At 36.6% G+C, this 25,860-nt stretch overlaps 1 protein-coding gene across 1 annotated transcript in view; it reads right to left on the bottom strand.

The window, feature by feature from the left end:
- Positions 1-396: 396 nt before the first annotated feature.
- Positions 397-25,860, bottom strand: part of CYYR1 (cysteine and tyrosine rich 1) — a 107,070-nt gene continuing 81,606 nt past the window's right edge. The window contains exons 3-4 of the mRNA XM_082625926.1: positions 15,832-15,989; positions 397-2,922 (exon numbers count right to left, since the gene is read on the bottom strand). Coding sequence (XP_082482052.1) covers positions 2,798-2,922; positions 15,832-15,989 — 283 coding nt within the window. The 3' untranslated portion in view covers positions 397-2,797. The remainder of the gene's footprint in view (positions 2,923-15,831; positions 15,990-25,860) is intronic.

The following is a 25,860-nucleotide window of genomic DNA, read 5'->3' on the forward strand; positions in this document are numbered from 1 at the left end:
CCACTGACCTCATGAGATTATGTAGCATTTGAAATGTGGCTAGTGAGACTGAGGAAATAAATTTTTCCTTTAATTTCATTTAATTTCATTTAAATTGAAATAATCATATGTAGCTGGTGACTCGTGTTAGATAGCGCAGTTCTAGAGGCTGTCATTCTTATGTTATTCTTTTGTTAATTTATTTTTGGCTAATATTGATAGAACATTTTCTACATGCCAGGCACAATATGTAGAATGTTATGTGTAGTCATCCAATTTTCACAAAACCTGATGAAGTCGATTCTATTATTTACATTTTCCAGAGCAGAAAGTTGAATTTTAGAGAGATGAAGTGGCCTGCCTCAAATCATCACACAGGCAGGAGACAGGATTCAAAACAAAGTTTATCTGGCTCCAGTCCCATGTTTCCTGTACAGGAGAACGAGGCTAAACCTGCAGAGATGGAGGGTGAAACAAAATAGACTCAAGACAATTTAAAATATAACTCTTTTATAATCTGTTATTTCATTTTATTGCTTATTATAAACACTTTGGACATAGCAAATACATTAGTTTTTAAATAACCATAATTCAAAGCTTTCACATCATATACTATTTCCCCCCAAGATGTGTCATCTATGGAAATAATCAGTGAACTCCAAAAGTCTATACTGATATTGTGCACATTTACGCGATTGTGACACTAAATACAAATAGTAAAAATACTCATCTGTTGTAGATGTGTGGGTTTGTGATATGCTTTAAGGGAGGCCATAAAAAAACTGAAAGAAGAGAGATGGTGTGGATTGTAATAGCTCCTATGTGGGTCATGTTTGCAGAACAGAGAAGGTATGCACAATAAACATTTATTGACAGTGAAGATGATGAGAATTCAATTTCTGCTGCACTTTTCCTCTCCATTTTCTCTTAAGTGCATTGGGAAACATCATTCTGAATGTCACAGAGGCTCTGGCACTTTGAGTTGTGTAGCTACAGTGTAATTGGGTCTGATCGCACTTGCAGAAGGGAGATAAATTAAAGCATATGCACTGCTAAAATTGTGCTAAAATCTCAGTTACTAGGATGGACTGAAATGCTTGAATGCTTTCTGGCTTCATAAGCAAGAAAATCACCAGTGCCTAAAAATCAAGCAAGTCATTCCAAACAAATCTAGCTTCTAGATTTCACTGGCAGTTAGACGGTATTTCAGTCAGATCAATGTATTTGAAAGTAAAATATGCTACTTATATGAGCTACTGAGTTTCCCAACTACAACTACTGAGTTCCTGAACTATAACTTTTACTTTAAGACATTTATTTTGGTTGTTTTTTTCAGCAAAATCCTTAGCATCATTTTGGGATTTAACTGAATTGTGCTGATGATGTTGGATTAAACATTTTAGATTTAATTGAAAAGTGACAAGCAAATATAATCATCTATTCCCAATAGTTTCTCAATGTACAATTTTAAATACATGAAAGGACCCTCATAAAAATATAAATGTTAATTAAGGTCACTGGCAGCAAAGTATGGCATATTAGAATTATTTATTAAAAACTTTTACACCTAAAGGTAGGCACTTCATAAAATATGGATTTTGACAAAAGGTGACAGTTTGATGTCAATATCTTACTTTTCCATTAACTGTATAACTTTTTCAAGAGAATAGATTATTAAAATATTACAAGAAAAATAGAAATTTGTCTAAGCTGCATGTGAGTGGAGTTACACAGAACAGAATCCAAACTTCATTTTTCCCTCTTCTTTTTGTAAACTTTTGTATATCTTCCTGGTCAAGTTCTGAAATTGTACTCCCTGATGTAAAATCCCAAGGATTCTGGCTTCTCATCTTTTAATCTGAAATGAAGTGTTTGTTGCTTGTGAAACTTGGTAAATTTTTTTCACAGTTGGAATAACCTTTATCATAACACACTAAATGAAATCAGATGATTTTTAAGTGGCAGTATCTAGCATTGAAGAGTTCTTGGCTTCAAGCAGCTGTTAAGTCCTTTTGATTGTTTTAAGTCTCAAATTAGATAGATTCAACTATCTCTGTTATTTTCATTCTTGATGGCATAGAAATTCACCTCACATCTACCTAAAATATGAGCAGAGCTTTGGGGGCCCATTGAATCCATCTACCATTTAACTTAGCTCTCCCTTCTCAAACATGTCTCTCCCAGGTAGTCAGCCAGGTTCTGTTTGGAGTCTTGGTGATAAGGAGCTTCACAAAGCAATCTAGTCAATATGAAAGCTTCAGCAGCCCTTTCTTATACTAAAACCAAAGTTCTCTTCCTGTAACTTCCATCTAGTGTTTCCAACAATATAAGGCACAGAGTAGGCTTTCAGGCACTCGATCTGCATTTGTTGATGAACAAAAAGACTGAACAATTCTAGTTCTGACTTTTAAAGCTACAGAGTATATTTGTTTCCTTATGTAGTCCAGGTTATCCTCTTGTCTTACATACATCTTCTCTTTTTCAGGATCAGTATTGCAATTTCCTTCATTTGTTCCTTAAGCAACATGAATTTCCGATGTTTTGTCTATCCATTACTCTTCTCTGAGTGTGCTTTTGTTGATCAGTAGAACTCTTCAAATGTGGTCCCACTGAACCCAACATAATACCTCAGATGGGATCAGCTCTGAGTAAGGTAGAAACCCTGAATGTCTTCTCTTAGCCTGGACATTCCACTTGACATATTGTCTAACCCCAAAGGGTATTCCTTAGGGCAATCCTTTCCTGTCTGTTTCTGAGTAGAGACATTTTATTGTGGGCACGATCTCTGATTGGCACATATTCTGTTCTGGGAGAAGGATTACTTCCTTGAATTTCCAGGATATGGAGGGGGTGGAGAACGCTGTGCTGGGGTCGGGGAGTATGGAGGGGGCAAGTCTGCACAGTGTTCCATCTCATGGTCGTAACTGTAGGGGGGTGGTGCCACTGGAAAAGAAAAGGAGAAGGGCATCAGTCATTTAGCAATAATTGAGTGTCCACTATATTTGAGCCACTAGGCTGGGTACTTTGGGGGAGGACATAAGTTTTGCTTTCAATAGTCATAGTTTTATCAGGCTGGCGACACACACGTATGAAAGGGCAAGTGCTATAAAAAGTGGTGCCATTGGCCAAAGTATTTAGAATCGGTGGCTTAGGGCAAGTTTCTTGGAAAGATGATGTAGAAGGGGCAGTTAGAGAAGGAGCTAAAGGATGATTAAAGTTTGAGCAAAAGCACCAAAGCAAGAAAGAACTTTTGTTTAAAGCCAAAAATACATGGAGGAGAGAAACGGGAAAAGATGTTGAGGAATCTGATTGTATCACCATCATGGTGGGCTTTTACAAAATTCTAATTTAAATGGATAACTAATAAGAACCTGCTGTATAAAAAAGATAAATAAAATAAGATTCAAAAGAAATTTCTAGGGCTTCCCTGGTGGCGCAGTGGCTGAGAGTCCGCCTGCTGATGCAGGGGACACGGATTCATGCCCCGGTCCGGGAAGATCCCACATGCTGCAGAGCGGCTGGTCCCATGAGCCATGGCCGCTGAGCCTGCGCATCCGGAGCCTATGCTCCGCAACGGGAGAGGCTACAACAGTGAGAGGCCCGCATACTGAAAAAAAAAAAAAAATTCTAATTTAATTTAATTAAAAAAAAATTTCGTACACTTTTATGGACTTCCCTAGCAGTCCAGTGGTTAAGACTCCGTGCTTCCAGTGCAGGGGGCATGGGTTCCACCCCTGGTCAGGGAAATAAGATCCTTCATGCTGTGTGGCACAGCCCCCCAATTTTTTTTTTCATATAATTTTTAAAGGTTAAACTCCATTTACACTTATTACAAAATATTGGCTATATTCCCGTGTTGTATAACATAGGGGTCAGGGAGTGGGAGGTACAAACTATTGGGTGTAAGATAGGCTACATGGACATTGCACTTTGAATATCACATAAGGAGTGTGTGATATGCAGGCATCAGAGATTTTTTGAATATGCTAGTGAATATGCTTTAGGAAGGTGACTCTCGGCAGTATGGATTCAGGTGGAGCAAAGAACAGGTGAGATGATGTAGTAGCATATGTGAGGGATGATAAGGGACTCATGGAATTTGGTGTGGGGATTATAGGAGCCCTTGAGCAGCTGAGTGCTTAAGTGATGACTGGGTAGGTGGAAAAGGGGTCGAGAGTAAGAAGGTGTCAAGGTATTGGGTACCTGGTACTGGACTCCTGTAACTTGGAGGATCACGGACCCATTACAGAAATAAGAAAAAGAAAAAAAAAAAGGAGGACAAACAGGTTTAGAAATGAGGATGGAGTATTTAGTTTTCTAAATCTTATTAGAAAAAGTGTCTTTAATTTTTTATTGTACTATTATATGTCAGTGTGTTTTAAAATCACATTTAATACATTTGTTATGACTATATATAGACATCTATTTTGTAGTGCTCTCCATCCCATCTCCAGGGTTTGAAGAGAGGTACTCCTTGAGCACTCCATGTCTTCAAGAACCAAATCACTCGACAACATCTGAGCAACCTCTCAGCAACCCCTCTGATGATTTTCCAGTAGTTGATTTATCATCAAGATCGTGATTCTAGTTGGAAATTGACATGTCTTAATTGCTTACTGTGAATGTAGCCTAAACCACAAGACTAGTGTTATAATAATGCAAATAAACAGCCAAGCTTTTACTTCTATAATGGAAGAAAAGAACAAGCAACATTTCAACAAACTGATTTCTAAAACGTCTTCTAAACTGTACTCTTACCAATAAGATTATGACAGTATTCTGGTCAATATGCATGTATAAACATAGGGCTTCACCCTATATGCAAACACAAATTTTCTTCTGAATCTCTTTATTTAAAAAATTTTTTTTAAATTAATTTGTATTGGAGTATAGTTGATTTACAGTGCTGTGTTGGTTTCTGCTGTACAGCAAAATGAATCAGTTATACATATACCCACTCTTTTTTAGATTCTTTTCCAATCTGTATCTCTTTAACTTGGCTCTCTCTACCAGGAGCTTGATGATTTAAACCATTTACTGATCTGCCTGTACTTAGGGATGTGAAGAAGCAGAATTGAGGCACCTGACACAAGAGAAAGATGGAGACACAGAACTGGGTGTGATGTCCTCTGAGGGATGATCTGGTGAGCAAAGGCTTTGCAAGTCTCTTGTGGGCTGAGCAAGCCAAGGGCTCAGAGCAGAGGACACAGATCTGTGAAGAAGGCAGCTTCTCCATGGCTGCTTTAGACCCGGGGATGCTGGCCTATTCCAAGCTTTGTTTTCTACAACAAAATGGAATAACTCCTGCCAGAGTCTAAACACACATTCCCTCTGCATTATGCCTACTCCTTTGCTTCATTATATCCGAGAGGACTGAGACAAAGAGATTTATAATAAACTTTATCCAAGGCAAGAAATGCAACCTCCATGTAAAACAGGAAGTTACAGCTGGATTCCCATTGAACTGTTTCTTATAAACATGTGGGTTCTAAGCTGTTTTTTATGATGAAGCTTTTCCTTGCCTCCCACTTGAGAAGCACACACCAGATGATTCCACAGATTGACTCTGCATCCTTCTCTGTCATGAGGCTGTGGTGTGTCTTTATGCTTCAGTAACAAAGCATTTATATTTTTCCATCTGCATAAAAACTGCTGGAGGACATTTCAGGGAGATTCCCTATGGTTTATACAGCTGCCTGTTGAGCGTGAAAATCTAAGATATGAAACAGTGTTCTTTCATTCATATAGCCTTTGTATTTTGATAAGGTGATAATATAATGCTGAAGAGTGGTATTTGGAGGACTATATCCATCATGAAATAAACACGGCACATCTTTTATAGTACCAGCTGCAGGAAGACATTTTGAAATAATAATGGTGTAACTGTGGACTCCGCTATCTTTCTTTCTTACAGATAAAAATGTTTCACTAGGAAGTAAACTTTTCAGGGTATCGATTTTAGAATTCCTGATTAATCCTAAGAGGTTTTGTTCTCTCTTAAAATGTCAAATCATCTTTAAAAGATACATGGATGCAGCTGGAGATATGGTGCTTTTGAAATTCTTTCATAACCAATAATTCTAATTCTCTGACTTAAGTAGGGCAAATATGTCATTTATCATGTATGTCAATGTAGTTGTGTAGAATTTTGCAAAATTTAGGGATGCTATGAAATTCATAGGAGGAAGTTAATGTTTTTTTACCCACTCAGGATAACATCTCTAAAACAAATGTAAAGGGAAGCTACATGGTGTTATAAAAATTGTACAACATTATTTTAGAAAATGTGGAAACAGAGGAAAATCATCCATAATTCTGTCACTACAATTTAACAAACAATATCTTTATATACTCCCTTCTAGTCACTTGTGTTTTTATATCCTTGTAGTCATGTAAAATAGTCTATGCTTTTTCACTGTGTATTGTAACAGTCTTTTTCATTCACTACATGTTCTTCATGAACTCTATTGTTAACAGCTGTACATTATTCCACTTACCATTCACTTATTTTGAGATTAGCGATTTTTTATTATTATAAATATTGGAGTGACAAATGTCTTTCTACATATAGACTTTTTATTACTTTGATTTAGTTTTTTAGAATAAAATTCCAGGGATCAACTAACTGGCTATCATTTAATATTTTGGTAATATAATAGTGAAAAAATTTCACTATTAAAATATCCCTTAATTTTACATTTCTTTGATAGTTTTACGTCTTGTTTATTATTTGTAATTCATATTGTGTAATTTTTTTTTGTTTGTTTTGGGCTGATAATTTACAAACTGGGATCTTAATTAGAATTAAGATACAATTAAGATAACAAGATATAAATATGTATACAAAGTTATTTATCTTTTCTATACCTTTCTAAAAATAACTTTGCCAAAATGATTAGCTATGGTATTTTTACCTTATTGACATCCTGAAGTTTAAAACTTGTATCTAAGAAAATATATGTGGGTTCTTCATCCTTTTTATCTCTTCTGTATTGTTTCCAAGTTTAAACATTTGTCTTTCAGATACCTGGTTCATAACCAATCTATCTTTGAGTTTTTCCATGTAAATTTATACATTTGGTGCTTCCTTACATCTGTTATTTTACATCAGAGTTTATTTTTTCTAAGTTTTATTTATTTATTTATTTATTTATTTTTGCGGTACGTGGGCCTCTCACTGTTGTGGCCTCTCCCGTTGTGGAGCACAGGCTCTGGACGCACAGGCTCAGTGGCCATGGCTCACGGGCCCAGCCGCTCCGTGGCATGTGGGATCCTCCTGGACTGGGGCAAGAACCTGTGCCCCCTGCATCAGCAGACGGACTCTCAACCACTGCGCCACCAGGGAAGCCCTATTTTTTCTAAGTTTTAAATTTTGATTAAGCCAAAGTATTGAAGTGTTGCCTCTTAATCCTCACTTTTCACATTGTTTTGTTATCTCTCCTTTAGAGTTTGTGAAATTTTAATCACTTGTTCTGTTCCAATTACCAAGGCGTATCTTTTTTTTTTTTTTACCAGAAACACCTGATTTGAATTATTATTGATTTTCAATGGTTTTACTATTTGATAGAACAGGTGAAATTTCATGACTTATTTTTTAACATTTTTTTTAAATTTACTTTTTCAGTTGAGGTACAACTGACATAACATTGTGTAAGTTCAAGGGGTACAATGTATTGATTTGATACACTTATATATTGCAATATGATTACCACCTGTTAAATTAATTAAATAAGGAGGTTATTAGACTGAGGTGGTGTCTATGTAAGCAAACCAAAATCTAAGCTGCAAGTGCCTCAAAGTTATGAAATCAAAACGCTAAGGACAACCAATCACAAACAGCCACTAGGCTTTAAGTTAAAGGAAATCAAATAATTTCCTTTTGTTGCTTCCATGCTTCCTCTGTATAAGGCAGGGCCCCCCTAACCACACTTTGGGTTTGGTGCTGCCCCATTTTTGCTCAAATAAACTCTTCAAGATTTTAATATGCCTCAGTTTATCTTTTAACACATCTTAGCATTAGCTGACACTTCTATCACTCATGACTTATTTTAAAAGACAACTTCTACAAATGACCCAATTTCATTTCTCTTTATGGCTGGGTAATATTCCATTGTATATATGTACCACGTCTTCTTTATCCATTCATCTGTCGATGGACATTTAGGTTGATTCCATGTCCTGGCTATTGTAAATAGTGCTGCAATTAACATTGAGGTACATGTATCTTTTGGAATTATGGTTTTCTCAGGGTATATGCCCAGTAGTGGGATTTCTGGGTCATATGATAGTTCTATTTTTAGTTATTTAAGGAAACTGATGTGGATGAACCTAGAGTCTGTCATACAGGGTGAAGTTAAGTCAGAAAGAGAAAAACAAATATCGTACACTAACGCATATATGTGGAATCTAGAAAAATGGCACAGACGAACCTATTTGCAGGGCAGGAATAGAGACGTAGATGTAGAGAACGGACATGTGGACATGGGGAGGAAGGGGAGGGTGGGATGAATTGGGAGATTAGGTTTGACATAAATACACTGCCATGTGTAAAATAGATAGCTAGTGGGAACCTGCTGTATAGCACAGGGAGCTCAGCTCGGTGCTCCGTGATGACCTAGATGGGTGGGATGGAGGGTGGAGGAGGGAGGTCCAAGAGGGAGGGGATGTGTGTATGCATATGGCTGATTCACTTCACTGTGCAGCAGAAACTAACACAACATTGTAAAGCAATTTTACTCCAGAAAAAAAAAAAAAAAGGCCAACTTCTAACATTATTACTAGGAGCAAACCTTCTCGTCACCCTCCCCCAAACCCCACTACTCACAATTCACCTGAACCCCACTCAGAGCAGAGGCTCACAGAGCTCCTGGCAGGTCCTCCACTGCCTGCCCCTCATCACACAGCACAGCCCTGCCCGTCTCTTCCTCTACAATGACCCGAGGTGCACCTCCGGAAGGGGTGACATCATTAGAACCTAACGTCCCCCTTCCTCTCAGATAACATCAGGACACGTCCTGTCACGTTTACATCCCTCTGTCAGCATGAGAAGGACAAGCTCCTAGAGCACCCTTCAGTGTAGATCTTTAGCTCTGGAAGGCTTTACATATCTAATCTAATTAATTTGCCCAACTTTCCCCACCCCCTTCACTGTGCTCAGTGGGACACAAAGTCTGTCATCAGAAAAGCCTTTTGTACCCTCACCCTCTTTTCATCCCTTTACATGTTACCCCAGCTCGGAATATAAGGAAGTTCTCCCCCTATTGTGTCTGTTTGCTCAGAGAAGTAACATCGGCTGAGAAATTATCTGCTGAGAGAGAGAAAGGCTGAGGGTTTTTTTCGAGCTTTGAGAAGAGAGAAGAATACATGAGACAGTTATCTCAGGGAGTGAAAGGGAACATTTGCTTCACCTTTCTAATTTAATTAAAATCTGGTTTTCCATGAGAGGACAGCTTCCTCTGCAGCATTATTAAATCAGAGCTACCCTTTTTCTCCCACATCCTACATTTTATGGGACCAGGAGGTATGCAGGGTGTTCCCTGTGATTCAGCCATTTTTAAACAACTAATTTCCCTCTTTAAAAACCTGAGCTTGAAGTCTGTAAGTCTGTTTCTGTTTTGTAAATAAGTTTATTTGTACCATTTCTTTTTAGATTCCACATATCAGCGATATCATATGATATTTCTCTTTCTCTGACTTACTTCAATCAGTATGACAATCTCTAAGTCCATCCAAAAGAACTTATGGTTACCAGGGGGGAAGGGTGGGGGGAAGGGATAGACAGGGAGTTTGGGATTGACATGTAAACACTGCTAATTTAAAATAGATAACCAACAAGGACCTACTGTATAGCACAGGGAACTCTGCTCAGTATTCTGTAACAATCTAAATGGGAAAAGAATTTGAAAAAGAATAGATACATGTAATGTATAACTGAATCACTTTGCTGTACACCTGAAACTAACATATTATTAATCAATTATATTCCAATATAAAATTAAGTTAAAAAACAAAAACCTGAGCTCTTTTGTAGCATATGCCATGAAATTCTGCTACTTTCTACTCCTCCTTGTTATCCATAGCTGTGGTTCTCTCTACCCCAAAATCTCACTTATTGAAGCTTTTTTTTTTTTTTGTGGTACGTGGGCCTCTCACTGCTGTGGCCTCTCCCGTTGCAGAGCACAGGCTCCGGACACGCAGGCTTGGCAGCCATGGCTCATGGGCCCAGCCGCTCCGTGGCATGTGGGATCTTCCCGGACCGGGGCACGAACCCGTGTACCTTGCATCGGCAGGCAGACTCTCAACCACTGTGTCACCAGGGAAACCCTCACTTACTGAAGTTTTAGTATCAAGCCCATTACTCTTCTCTGCATCACGACTTCTGTTATCATTCTAGGTGATTTCAACTTCCACTTGCTGAAATAAATTTCTAGCTCCAAGAAGGAGCCACTCTTGCCTGGGTTGCCACATCAGCAAACTGAAGCTTAGGTTACTTTCACGTCATTGAAAAGCTCCGCTTGATGAGAAACTCAGTATATCCAGTCGACTAATCCCCAAACGCCAAGCCAACTCTGGGCTCTATACTTAACTTCCTGGTTCCTTCTCACCCCAAACAAGGCTGCCTCTGTGGCCCCAGCCAATCAGATAGTTTCTATTTTTCTCTTCTTCGTTCTTTATTCTTCACCTTATAAAAGCTTCCTGCCTTCTGTCCATTTTACTGTTCTCCCCATGAAGACTTTTTGATTCATGAAGTTTGCATCACCTAAATTGTCTTCTTTAATCCGTTTTTAACACATGTAACCCTGCCTCTCAGTCCTTTGGGCCTTTTGCCTTCAAAAATCTTTTTCTCATCCTTACTGTAACCAATTATGGTACCATTTTGTAAACATGACCACCCACTTATCTTTCTAGAATATACATCCCAATACATCTTGGACCTCACCTGGATTTCTGATTTACTGATGGCATTAAAAAAATTAATTTAAACTGATGTCACCTCTTTCCTGTCTTCATGTCTTTCTTCATTCAGCTTAGATTTATGGTCCATCACAAAAATTATTCCTGTGCATCTATCATCAACTTTCTCATCTCTTTCTCTCCCCATTGCTTGACAAAGTTCCAGTCCAGCATTTTGGCTACCCCAGATCTGTATCTAGGAGCTTAATATGCTTAGAGCAAAATGCACAGTCATGCTGACTCATCTCACTTCAAATGCATGACCATATTCTTAAGTGTGGAGGCCCTTGGCATTGCTTGGAAATTGTGCATTAGGCATTTCACCACCCTTCCATTCTCTGAGATTACTGTTTCATGCTTTTTTCTTTCTCCTTAGCTACAAAGACCTCCTCAAGCCACTTGCAGCCTAAGACTTACTTCTTATTTCACTAAGAAAATAGATACAATCAGAAGAGATCATCCTCATATCACCAAATCCTTTGACTGCCTGAGTCTTTTCATGTTCAGTATATATACTAATATTGTTGCCCTCAATTGTGAATTCAGTGATGCAAATGGAGTTTGGATTCCTTTTTTTTTTTTTTAATAAATTTATTTATTTACTTTTGGCTGCGTTGGGTCTTCATTGCTGCACACGGGCTTTCTCTAGTTGTGGTGAGCAGGGGCTACTCTTCGTTGTGGTGTGCGCGCTTCTCATTGCAGTGGCTTCTTTTGTTGCAGAGCATGGGCTCTAGGCACATGGGCTTCAATAGTTGTGGCATGCAACTTCAGTAGTTGTGGCTCGCGGGCTGTAGAGCACAGGCTCAGTAATTGTGGTGCACGGCCTTAATTGCTCCACTCATGTGGGATCTTCCCGGCCCAGTCCTTGAACCCGTGTCCCCTGCATTGGCAGGTGGATTCTTAACCACTGCGCCACCGGGGAAGCCCCTTGGTTTCTTAATGAAATATTTCCAAGAGATTTTAAAGAATACAAGCCAGCTATTTTATAGAATGTTCCTCATCTTGGGTTTGTCAGATAATTTCTCATGTTAAGATTCAGGCTATGAGCTTCCAGCCAGAACACTACACACATGAAATTGTACGATCTTCAAAGTAACACCCAAAGGTGCAAGATGTACGTCTGTCCCTCTTTGTTGATATTAATTTTTACTTCCTCGTCAAGATGTTGTCTGATTTCTCCACTACGTAGTTACTATTATTCTCCTTGTAACTAATGAGAAATCTGGAGGTAGACAGGTGGAGAGTATGCAAATATCCTGTTCCTCAGCAATGTGTCCCCAAATTTAGCATCAATTGATTAATCTTGTTCTAAATTTTTCTTATAATAGTTTTAAATGATTATATTTTTACAGTTCCACAACTTCTTTCTACATGCATCTTTTGGCATATTTCTGTTATCAAGAAACTCAGATCCTTCTTCATTGTTTATCTACCTATCTGTCTATCTATCTATCTAAATTCATCATCATCATCATCATCATCATCTCTCTGTCTATTTGTCTATCTATCATCTATCAATCAATCAATCTATCATCTACCTACCTACCTACCATTAGGGACTCAATAATGTACTTCACGGCATTTGATTTTTATATCTTTGCCAGGCCTTTTCTTCTGTTCTTTCTGCATTATTTTCCTTCAGATGTGTGTCATCCAAACCCGTTTTTAAAAAAGAGTTAATATAATCACTTTCTTTTGTTTATACTGAAGTTCTGGAAAGTAGGGGAAACGTAAGACTTGACAAATAATCCTTGTTTTCACACTGATGGTTTTAAAAATAGTTGTCATTAAACAGGACACAGTTCATGACACCCAACATGACAGGAGTAAAAAACTATTTCAGATGGTCACTGTCTAACAATAGGTTAGGTGTGGCAGATTACCTGTTCTTGGTAATCTCCTCCCAGTGCAGAGTCATGTTTGCTGTAGGGTTCCCCACTGAGTGCTTTCATCAAGGGATGAGATAACCTTGACTAAATTATTTTCTACCCATTTATGTGGCCTTTGGGCTGTAAGACTATTCAATAACTTGAGTGATTATTCAATTAGCACAGGGTTAATTAATTTATGTGGGTAAAATATTTTTTTATTTCCATAGATGAAAGATTTTGAAAAGCAGTCAATACTACTCTGTGTGGTTTCCTGATCCTTTCAGTACAAGTTTAATTAGAGACTTTGAGAAGGAAATGAGAAATAATCAAGCAAATCATGTTTTCGCCGACCTAGTCTTTTGCAGTGAAAATGTTTCCACCATAAAGTTTATGATGTTTTTTGTATTATTCAGTTCCCAGAACAATGCATTTACTGAAAATGCAACATGGTGCTGTGATCTGCCAGTATAAATAATGCTACTAGAATAAAGTTTTTGAAAACCTGTTTCCATGCATGAAATAGAAACCTCAGACCCCAGAAAACACAAGACAACACATTAAAATATTTTGCATTTTCTGGTCTAGTTTTATAAAAAATATTTTAAAAATTAATTTTAACTACACTTTTTGATCAAGAAAAGTGAATCTGGAGCGTTATGTACAGAGTGCTTCTCCTCATCTTCTCTCCAATTAATGTCTCTGTCAGACTCTCCTCTTCTTCTCTTGGGTTATGGATTGGCCAGGTGAAAATAGGGAGATGTGAAGAATAAAAACTAACTCCCCCTATTTTTTCCTTATACCATAGTTTTAACATTGTTATACTAACCCTAACGATATTCTTAGTAAGTTGGAAAGATTCAAAATAGTGAATTTCTTTTGTAGTGAGTAAAAGCTATACATTCCAGGGTGGAATTGAAGGTAAAATTTCTAGGCATTGATATAATTAAATTAGATTTTGTCATCATATTCATTCATTCAGCCATGTCTGCTGAGTGCCCGTTACATGCCAGTTCCAGTCTTGTATGCTTAGGATTGAGTGGTGAATAAAATTGACAACAATCCCTGCCTCATGGAGCTAATGTTCCAGAAAGAGGGGATAGACAATAAATAATAAACTTAACCACTAGGTGAACAATGTGGTATCTTAGAAGATTAAAAGAAGCACTCTGGACAAAAAATAGAGTAGGGAGGATTGGGGTGCTATGGGGGAGGGACACATTACAATCTTAAGTAGGGTGATCAGGGAAGGCCTCATTCAGAAAGTGACCTTTGACAGAGACTTGAATTAAGTGAGGGAGTCAGTGTTCTAGGCAAACCTAGATGGGAGTATGCCCTGTATGTTCACAGCACAGCAAGGAAAAAGTATGAGTGGAGCCAGGTGGCAAGAGGGTGAGTAGAAGGAAGTGAGGTCAGAGAAATAAAAGAGAAGGACCAATTCATGCACTGCCTTGCAGGCCTTGGTAAAGAATTTGTCTTTTACTTTGGATAAAATGAGAAACCACTGGCTTTAAGTCTTCCCCTGGGGGAAATGGGGAGCCACTGGAAAATTTTGAGCAGAGAAGTGATATGATTTGACATTTAATCATCTTAAATGTGTTCATTTTGCTACTGTGTTTGGAATAGACCCCTGGGAGGCACGAGTGGATGCTGGCAGAGCAGTTAGGATGTTTTCACAGGAATGAGTAGGAGAGCTGATGGAGGCTCCCACCAGAGAAGGAACAGTCGGAAGTAGTCAGATACTCTTATATTTTGAAGATGGAGCTGAAAAGTGTTCCTGTTAGATTGCTTGTAGATGTCAGGGAAAGAGAGGAGTCCAAGATGATGCCAAGGTCTTTGGCCTGAGCTGCTGGGAGGCTGGAGATGCCATCAACTGAGATGGTGAATGGTGAGTGGAGGAGGCTTTGGGGGGATGTTTAGAAGTACAGCTTTAGACATGTGATATATATCAGTTAGATATCCAAGTGTAGATGTTCAACCAGCAGTGGGATCAAATGAGTCTGAAATTCAGGAGAGAGGTTTGGAAAGGAGATATATAATGTTGGAAGGCATTTAGCATATAAATGGTACTTAATACCATGAGGCCAAATGATAGAACCAAAGAAGTGAGCATTGATACAGGATAGAATAAGACACAAGAATGAGCCTGGAAGCAGTCTAACATAGAAATGTTGGAGAAGAGGGAGAATGGACAAAAGAGGACAGGGGAAATTATCATGCTTGCATTCATCTGAAATTTGCTCCCTCAAGCTGAAGATGGTAGGGAAAAAGTTAAGAGAGGAGAGACCTTACTAGGGAACTGATACTCAGGGCAGACTGGATGTAGAAGCTACCTTATTCCTTTCCTATAGGGACTGAGAGAGAGGACATGAGTATGGATAGAAAATTATCTTCCTAAGGATTTGTTAAATTTAGAACTTGACTCCTTTTTATATATCAAATTATATATATACAGGTTGACTTAAAAATGCTATTGAAATCAAGGCAAAATGCAGCACTTTGTTTATGTGTTCAATATATTTATATGTGGAATGTCTAGTAAATTCTCAAGAAATACTTGTCAAATTATTAATAAATTACTTTTTTGCTGATACTTTTATGTTAAGACTGTTTTCTTTGCATAAGGGGGACACATAAAAACTTTCTTCAATACTTTTTCTCAAGACATACATACCTATTGAATCAGATGCCAGTTGATTCAGCCATGTAACTTATTCTTTCTCTATAATTATTTATCAGAACTCACTAGCAAATAGACACAGTGGGTGTGAATTGTCTATTCCTCTTCACTGTGGTTGATTGGCAACTGTAGTCAATAAGACAACCACTGAAAATATGAATGTATTCAAATAGGAGGTAGATTTTATTATGTGGATCTAAATAATCTCCATTGAAAGTTAGAGCTTCAATCTATATTAATTTAGAAATATCCTACATACTTGGAGATTATTCCAGTGAGAGTCTTCTACCCCAGGAGTATAGCATAACAAATCTGACTCTTCCTTCAGAAAGAGTAAGCAGTTTTGCTTACCAGGGTAGGAGGAGATGGCATTGATGTGGGTGGTCCTGATGACACCCACCCGTGTCCCACGGTTGTTTTTCATGCACATGCAGATACATATGGCAATTCCAGCAATGACCCCCATGATGAATACGATTCCAAATACTATGCCAGCAATTGCTGTGCCCCTAAAAAGGAAAAGGGAAAGTACATTCATTGAAAAGGCTCATAAAGATTCCTCAGCCTTTCTACTATAGTTCCATGACTACATGACAAGTGCCCCTTTAAATATGTTCTTATGGATGATGTTGAAAAAGACTCATGTTTTTCAGTTCTTGAAACCATTCCATAAGTTAACAATTTCCTTTGTGGCATTTTCTCTGTTTCTCTTTCTGAAAGCCTATTCTGAAATAAACCTCTGAGCCTCCTGGATAACTTCTCTAATTTTTCCTGTCTCTGTTTTCTTGAACTACTTTCTGGGGAATTTCATTGACTTTATCTTCCAAACTTTTATTGAACTTTTAAATTTCAGCTATCATATTTTTAACTTCCACATGCTCTATCTTATCCTTTACTGCAACACCTGTTTTATAGTGTCCTTTTTTTTTGCTTTTATGGATGTAATTTCTTCTATTCATCTCTAACAATACTCATGACATATTCTTTGAAACTTTATCTGTTTTTTGTGTTTCCTCTGTCCTGTCTAGGCTCCTTCTTATTGATTGTTTACTTTAATCTGTTTCACGTTTGACATTTTCCTTAAATGTCTGGTGATCCCTGAATGTATTCCTATGTAATAAGCTGCTATTTAGCAATAGCTGGTTGGGAATTCAGTGTGCAAAGCTAGTATTGGACAGGTGAACCCTGCAGTAGAGGATCAACTGAGGTCAGTTCGCATAGTTTTGTTTTTCTTTGTAGCTGTTCATTTTTACTCCTTAAAAGGATCCTCCAGTTTCATACTTGGGGAATATGAACTGGGCTGCCAGTTTCCTGGAGCCTGCGGTTTTATCCATAAGGGTATGGACTTTCACAAAATCCTCCTGCTTTCAACTCAGAGACTCAGTCTCATTCTGCTATGACAGAGGAGGCTTTCAGGTTAAGTCTTCAGTAACAAAATCTTTGTGGTTTGGAAGCATGACTTCTAAAGCCAGACTGCCATGGTTCCAACTGTAGCTGGGTAAACTCGGGCAAGGTGCTCAATGCCCCAGTTTGCTTCTTAATGAAATAAAGGTCAGCTTGGTGCTTATCTTGACTCTCCTCCAAAATTTAATGTTATGAAATAACTGTGCTCCTAGATTCATTTGCCACATAAATAAGTTCCTGTTCTCAAGTGCTATATGAACATCTATCCTGTACTTTTCTAGGACAGGTTCATAATCTCTCATCCCAAGGCCTTGGGACTAGATGTGTCTCATAAGTCAGGAATGTTCAGATTTTGAAAAGGGGACATGCGTATACTGTATATTATATGATATTCCCAGGGCCAGCATCCTGAGCATAACACATGTACATTTCTGCAGTAAAGGTAGGAATATTAACACTCGTGTATTACATAGAAGCTATTAAAAAAGCCCCAGGTTCGTTCAGGTTCAGTCTTGCCACCAATTGAGTTGTATAAAATCTTTACTTTTCAGAGTTTTTGAGGACTTCAGAATTGCAGATAAGGGACTGTGGATGTATATTTATACAATTCAGAAGAGATCTTCTCTCTCTGACTTTTCCCTACTCACTCAAAAAAAACCAGAATACCATTATGCATTCCAATAGACTCCTTTAAAATATTCCCACATGCATTTTAACTTTGTTGGTAAATTATGAAAGTAGAACGTGAGACATATTTGGATGGGCTGCTATTAGCAATTAAAGAATGACAGAGTCTAGCAGTTCAATAAATATGTCTTTTCAAGAAAAAAGATTTATCAAAGGTGATAACTTGAAATTTAAAATACTAAAAGTAATCTGGAAACTTCTTTTTTTATTGTAATTTTCAGGTCTAAATAAGACTAAATTGGAGGACTTAATTTATGTTCCAGAAATAATCAATGGTCTAATTATTCAGGTGTAGAGTTTCCAAAGTATGTGTTATGGAAGCTATCAATTTGGGACATATTTATATTCATTAATTCCTTTTTAAATAGAGAAAAGTAAAAAATCAGTCACATTTTGTTTTCTTATTGGCAGCTTCAGCAAAAGTGCCTGCCCTTGAGGTCAATAATGAAGTTGCAACTAATGTGTTAAATGAGGTTTTTGATTAAATCATAATTTTCATGTCCTTGATCCTTTTATACCCATTAGCAATTGTAAATTAGTTATTTAAGACATGGCAAGTATAAAATTTATAGCATTATTTAGTCTGTTATTAATTTAAAAAATAAGCAGTCACCTTCCAGTATATAAATAATTTGGTTTAGTCAGCTGTTGGAAAGAGAGAAGCTATTAAGTTGAGAAATTTGGCATCATAAAATCCTTGAAAAGATTTATTTAGGGAATGTATTTTTTTTGAAAGAATGCATTACAAGGTTTGCATATTTTCTCTTTTCTAAATTTCTATTTTGAAATAATTATAGAGTCGGAGAGGTCCTGTGTATCCTTCACCCAGTTTCCCCCAATGATTACATCTTAGGTAATTAAAGTACAACATTAAAACCAGGAAATTGGCATTGGTATAAAGTGTGTGTACAGTTCTATGTCATTTTAACACGTGCATAGATCCATGCAACCAGTTCAGCAAGCAAGGTACTATACCATCACCCCAAAATATTTCCCTGGGCTCCTCCTTTACAGTCATATCCAACCTCCACCACCATCAATAACCCCTGACACCATTCATCTGTTCTCCATTTCTATAAATTTGTCATTTCAAGAATGTTATACAAATGGAATCACATAGTGCGTGACTTTCTGAAATGCTCTTTTTTCACTCAGCATTATGTCCTTGGAAGCCATACTGGCTTTTCTGTATAGCAATACATTCCTTTTTATTACTGTGTAGTATTCCATGTTATAGATATAACACCAGACCTGAAAATTACAATAAAAAAAGAAGTTTCCAGATTACTTTCAGTTTTTTTTTAATTTCAAGTTATTAACTTTGATAAATCTTTTTTCTTTGTTTAACCATTACTTCTTATAGGACATTCTTTTTACTTCCAGTTTTGGCTTTTCCATTTATAAAGCTGCGATGAAAAATCATGTACTGTTTTTTATGTGGACATAAGTATTCATTTATCTGGAATAAATGCCGAGGAGTAGGATTGCTAGGATATATAAGCATATGTTTTATTTTAAAAGAAATTGCCAAACTATTTTCCAGAGTGACTGTACTATTTTACATTCCCACCAGCAGTATAGGAGAGATCCAATTTCTATACTTCCTTGCCAGCATTTGATATTGTCATTATTTTTTATTTTAGCTGTTTTAATTGGTGTACAGTGATTTCTCTTTGTAATATTAATTTACATTTCCCTTACGCTAGTGAACATTTTTTCATGAGCTGATTTGCCATTTATATGTCTTCTTCAGTGAAATGTCTCATATCTTTTATTCATGTTCTAATTGAATTATTTGTGTTTTTACTGTTGAACTTTGAGAGTTCTTTGTAAATTCTAGATATGACTCCCTTATCAGATAAGTAGTTTGTAAATATTTTCTCCCAGCCTGTAGCTTGTCTTTTCATCCTCTTAACAGTCTTTTGCAAGAGTAAAAGTTTTTCATTTTAATGAAGTCCAATTTATCAATTTTTTCTTTTATGAATTGTGCTTTTGTTGTCATGTCTAAGAACTCTTCACCAACCCCTAGTTTCTGAAGGTTTTCTCCTATGTTTCCTTCTAAAGGATTTATAGTTTTATGTTTGACATTTAAATCTATCATCCATTTTGACTTAATTTTGTATATGGTGTCAGGTTTAGATTGAGTTTTATTTATTTTGCCTATTGATAGCCAACTGCTCTGGCACATTTATTGAAGGCACTATCCTCCTTTCATTGCACTGCTCTTGCACCTTTGTCAAAAATCAGTTGGCCATGCTGTCTGGGAGTATTTTTGGGTTCTGTATATTTTCTTGTTGGATAGGATGTTTTATAAATGTTGAGTAGATTCTGTTGGTTGATGATATTGTTCAGTTCTTCTATATCCTGTTGATTTTCTATCTAGTTTTACTAATTGTTGGTGAGGGATGCTGAAATTCCCAACTATAATTTTGGATTTGTTTGTTTCTTGTTTCAGTTCTATCAGTTTTGTTCCATATCTTTTGCAGCTTTTCTGTTCTGTCTAGGCTCCGCACTTGACCTGTTCTGATAGGCATTGGGATGAGGCTGTATTTTTTTCTTTTTCTTATAGTGTTTGGTTATAGTCAAGTTAGTTAAATTGTTACTGTCTCAAAATTTTCTGTTTTGCTGGGCTGTCTCTTTCTGGGGACTTTGACTGCAGAGATCAGGCCTTTGTTGGGGTTTTTATTGTCTGCTCCTATTGGTGATTATGGGTTACCAGCTTCTTTATCTACAAATCTGGGAGAAATGAGGCAAAAAGAAAACGCAGGGAGCTCACTGTCATGTCATGTTGTTCGTCAGCCCACGAAATTCCTAGCTGCTCTGGCTTCTTCTCTTCACCTTTCAGAATTTTCTTGTTTGTTTTATACATAATATTTAGGGTTTTAAAGTTGTACACAGAGGGAGGAATAGGGAAATGTACATCTACTCTGAAAAAATAAAATATTGCAATAAATGGTATTGTTTAAAATTGTAAAGTGATTTTTTAAAGCAAAATATAAAAATATTTTTATAGAAGAGATTAAAAATGTGATGAATATCCTTAAAAACATAGTTGGGTTTTTAGGGAAAAACATTGCCTTTGATCTACATATATATATCTCCTGTGATTTTGAACATTTTCCTATACATATTAAAAGTGCTCAAAAATCTTTAATAAATACACAAATTAAGCTAAACTTACCCACAATTACTAAACTGTTAGGAACTATCACCCACAAAATTCTTCCTCTCTAATGAAAGTATTTCCTAAAGGCATGTGTTAATTCCCTATTCAAATGAAAACTGAAAGGGCATTTTTCTTGGGGGAAGAATGAAATATAACTTCTTTTTGATGTTGTTAATTCTTTCTTTTTTAACTGCTGATATTTTGGACTATAAAGCATAATTCATGTAAATGTATATGCAAAGAGAAATTTCTATTTTCAGGAGGCTACTGCAACACCTTTTATGAATTCTACAATTTCACAAGTAATTATCTTTTTGTGCCTTTAATAATTTTATGTGAGCTCAGTTCTAAACAAAATCGTTTAGTTTTTTGGTTACATACAAGAATCACCAGACCAAAAATCCAAGGTTATATAAACAAATTATTCTTTTAAACTATCCATTATAATTATTTATTATAGTGAATGACTTTTTTGGGTCAATTTTTAGTCCAAGGGTAGGCAATCTATGGCCATGGGCCAAATGGGGCCCACAAGTTGTTTCAGTAAATAAGATTTAATCGGAACAAAGCCAAACACATTTGTTTACCTGTTGTTTGACTGCTTTGGTGCTATAATGTCAAAGATGAGTAGTTGTGACAGAGACCACATGGTCACAAAGCCTAAAATATTTACCATCTTGCTCTTTGTAGAAAAAGTACTGAACTCTGATTTATTTCACTTGTGAATAAATTAATGCTGCCTTTCCCTAGATGACGTTTTCTAAAACATTATGTCAGTAATGATATTGTAACAAAGCAAGGGGTAGCACAGGCCAGACAATTTGTACTGAAAAATCTAACATTTAATGGTATTTGGAAGCTCTTTTAATTCCATTAATCAGAAACTCACAAGAGTTGCAAGGTCTGAATATTCTTTCTGATTACCACTACTAATATTGTTTACTCTAGTACATTTCTGATGCTATTTCAATACAAAAATTACTCATGTTTTGTGGTATAATGAAAATAAATATTTAGTCTTTGCACCAAGATCCTGGCACAAAGCTTTTAAAACTCTGAAGTGATTAAAGTGTCTTTTGTATGCTAATGAGATGACTGGTGGTTGGGGGCCCCTAGATAACTTTGACAGGGGGACTGGTCTCCAGAAAGACCAAAGCATAATTAGAGGGTTGGAACTTTCAGTCCCACTTCTGACCTCCAGAAATGGGGGCAGGGCTTGAGGCTGAATTAATCACCAATGGGCAGTGATTTAATCAATCATGCCTACACAATGATACCGCCATAAAAACCCCTACATGATGGGGTTCAGAGAACTTCCAGGTTGATGGACACATCATGGTGCCAGGAGAGTGGAGCATAGAGAGGGCATAGCAGGTCTGAAAGCTCCATGCCCCTCCCCACATACATTGCCCTATGTATCACTTCCACTTGACTGTTCCTGAGTTGTATCCTTTATAATCAACTGGTAATAGTAAGTAAAGCATTCTTCTGAGTCCTATGAGTTGTCCTAACAATTAGTCAAACCTGAAGGAAGGGGTTGGGGGGGAATCCCTGACTTTGTAGTCAAGTTGCATGGACGTGTGTATAACCTGGAGACTCAGTACTTGTGACTGACATCCTAAATAAGGGCAGGCTTATGGGACCGAGCCGTTACACCTGTGGAGTCTGACACTCACTCCAGGTAGTGTGCGTCAGAATTAAATTGAACTGTAGGACACCCAGCTGATATGAGAATTGGTTGGTGTCAAGAGGAAAGACACCCCACAGGCTTTCTTCTCTGTTCTCCAAAAATCTTTGTGGACACATCTAAGTATCAGTGTGTATTGTTTAGCTCCATGGATGGTCTTTGACCATTTGCAGATAATAAAAAAATTTAGAACAAAATTATGGATTGAAATGTGTACCAAAATGAGACTTTATAATCAAGATATTAAATATACTTGTAGTGGCTTTAATATACTATGAAACTGGGGTTTATAACAAGGCTCAGAGACAATATTTTTCATTCCATAAATAGCTTTTCGTAAGTAAAAAAGATTCTGATAATGTTGCAATTGTTACAATAATATTCACAACACATTTTAACCTTGGTACTGCTATACAGTAACTTAAAAATACAGATACCTTGACATGGTTTTACTATTAATTGATGTTTAAGGTAAAGAGTAAATATGCAAAGAATGCCATTAGATTATTTCTCTTCTTTCTCTGACATGACCAATTTACAAATGCATTTTATACAAAGGACTTATGAATATTCTATGCAATAATTTAACAATATGTATTTATTAAATAGGCCACAGAGATATTTGATGCCTACATAAGATGCAGGCAGAATTATAGAATATTTCCATTAGGAGAAACTTTTCAAATGAACATAAGAGTTTTTAAGAAGTACATTAAGGGAGAAAACTTTTAGAAGACAGTTTTCGGGAATAACTGCCTACAATTTCAAAAGAATAAACTTAAAATGAGTTCATTTACTATTAGAATGAAAAATAAGTCATAAATGCAGCAAAAGCATTTTATCTTTCTATTAAAGAGGAAATATTAAATAATCCTGTATATTTATAATAATCCATAAGTGATTAATTAAAGCAGTGAAAAAATATCATTTCAACTGTATGGCTGAAAGGAAAAAGCACACATAAGAAAAATAAAACTTGGCAAAATTCTTCTTCAGACTCTTTCAGTAGCTCAATAATTGTTCTTTCAGCCAGTGCATTAAAATATGTAATACAATATTTTCATGCTCAAAATCTTCAAAACCCATATTTTATTCTACACCTATTCACAATTTATAAAGTCTATAACTTTAGCAAAACTCTTACTGGCTTAATTCAAAAATGATGCATTTTCTTCGTTGTTGCTTTAATAAATCAATACAGAAGAGTAAGAATAGAAAAACAAGCTCAATGGAGTATGGCTTTCAATATGGAGAGTATTTAGTTCCATCACTTTAATGAATAATAGTAGGTCCCCAAAACTAAATATATCTATATCTGTATCTATATCTGAATCTGTATCTATCTCTACCTATTTATCTACATATACATTTATATATATATATCAAATACCATGATTATAATTTCAAGTGGTTAAATTATTGCTAAATGTTGTTACAAATCCACGTGTTAAATGCTTATGAAGAGTAGAAACATCAATCCATGTGATTTTCCCAATAAGTCTATATTACTTACAAAAAAAACCCCTGTAAAATTCAGATATGTTAAAGATGTTTATTTTGCCTTTTTTGTTTTCATTTTAGTCCTTCTCTCTAATAACATCATTCAACATATCTTCCTACTTGGGGCTTTATAGGTAACTTTTCTGTAGTCCTCAGAATAATAAAATTAGAAACTAATGTTTCTCTAAATGTTTAAATTTACGTCATTTACCGACTCAGTCCCTGTGGTAGACAGTTGTCTACCTCAGTATCTATTCTCTACATTTTCCTTGATAAAAGAACTCTTGATGGTTAACTGGGTTCATGGCTACTTGAAATAAATACTATTTTTTCTAGATACCCTTAAACCTAGCAGTAAAGTTCTGGAAAATAAGTTGTAAATAAAATGTTTTGTGTTATCGCTCAAGAAACCTCCTTGAACGATGGCTGGGATGAATTTTTTGTCCCTTCCTCCTTATCTTATCCTCCATCCTGCTTTCTGAAATGTGGGTGTGGTGGCTGAGCTCTTGTGTCCATGTAGGACCATGAGGATAGTCCACTTAGAGATGCAGGAGGTATGAATTTGATGGAGTATGCATCCCTAACAGCTACATGGAGATGCTATATCACTCCCAAGTTGCCTATCTCTAGGTTTCCTTTACATGAGACAGAAACACACTGTTTTTTTTAAAAAATTATTAAAACCTCTATTATTTTAGTTTAAGTGTGTGTGTGAGAGAGAGCTACACTGCTTGACCTAATCTTACCTAATACAACTTCTTTGCTACAATAAGCACACTGGGTAAACAAAAAGAAATATTTCACGTAGAAATAGTTCTAAGGAGCACACAGGTACTCTAAGATCCCTGGAAAAAGTTCCAAAAAAGCATACCAGGGGGCTTCCCTGGTGGCGCAGTGGTTGGGAGTCCGCCTGCCGATGCAGGGGACATGGGTTCGTGCCCCGGTCCGGGAGGATCCCACATGTCGCAGAGCGGCTGGGCCCGGGAGCCATGGCCGCTGAGCCTGCGCATCCAGAGCCTGTGCTCCGCAACGGGAGAGGCCACAACAGTGAGAGGCTTGCGTATCGCAAGAAAAAAAAAAAAAAAGCATACCAGAACCAAGAAAGCATGAGACTGCATTCAACTTCTATTAAATTGAGATCACTTATCTTCCATCTTAGGTAGAGTTAAACTTGTATGATTCAGTGAAAGACCTTCAAAAAATCCCTGCGTTGCCTAGATGTCAAAGAGGTATACAAAATTAGAATAAAAAATGGTCTTGAATGTGCTGTGAACGCTAGGGTGACCTGCACGATAACGCTTTATCACTGGAGTGCGATAGTAAATGATTTGATTGATGAAAAAAGCAAGAATAACTCAAGCCAAAGAGTACCCTTTGAGAATTGGTTGGTTTGCCCTTATCTCCACTGATCAAATTTTCTGAATAAGTTATGTTAGATTCGTAAAGTGAGTTTAATGAAGATCAAATGCATATAATATGCATTCCTATGTTCGATTCATAAAGTGATTTCATTGAAGATCAAGTTCATATAATAAAGTAATATTAATATTAATAATATCAATTAAGTGTTTTTCCATATATATATGATCATATATGAACATAGTTAACTGTAATTTAGAAAAACAGGAATCCGTGTGAAGATTCCCTGAGCTATATTACTTGACATATTCTGTATACTGTGTGCATTCCAAATGTCATGATCTGATTAGCTGTCAGTATAGCCTTGAGAGAGCACAGCATAAAATAGTGTAAGTCAAAATTTAAATTCAGTCATTCATAGTTACAGAAGTTTCCAGAAACGTTTTGTACTATATTCACAAATGTGATTCATTTCATTGTTTATTTAACATTTGGAAAAGTAGTATTGACCCACACTTACATTGGTTTAATTTTCCAGTCATGGCCTTGAGATGTTTGATTTATTCCTCAGTCATTA

The sequence above is a fragment of the Mesoplodon mirus genome (genome assembly GCF_964341445.2).
Source record: "Mesoplodon mirus genome assembly, chromosome: 6".
Classification (NCBI taxonomy): domain Eukaryota; kingdom Metazoa; phylum Chordata; class Mammalia; order Artiodactyla; family Ziphiidae; genus Mesoplodon; species Mesoplodon mirus.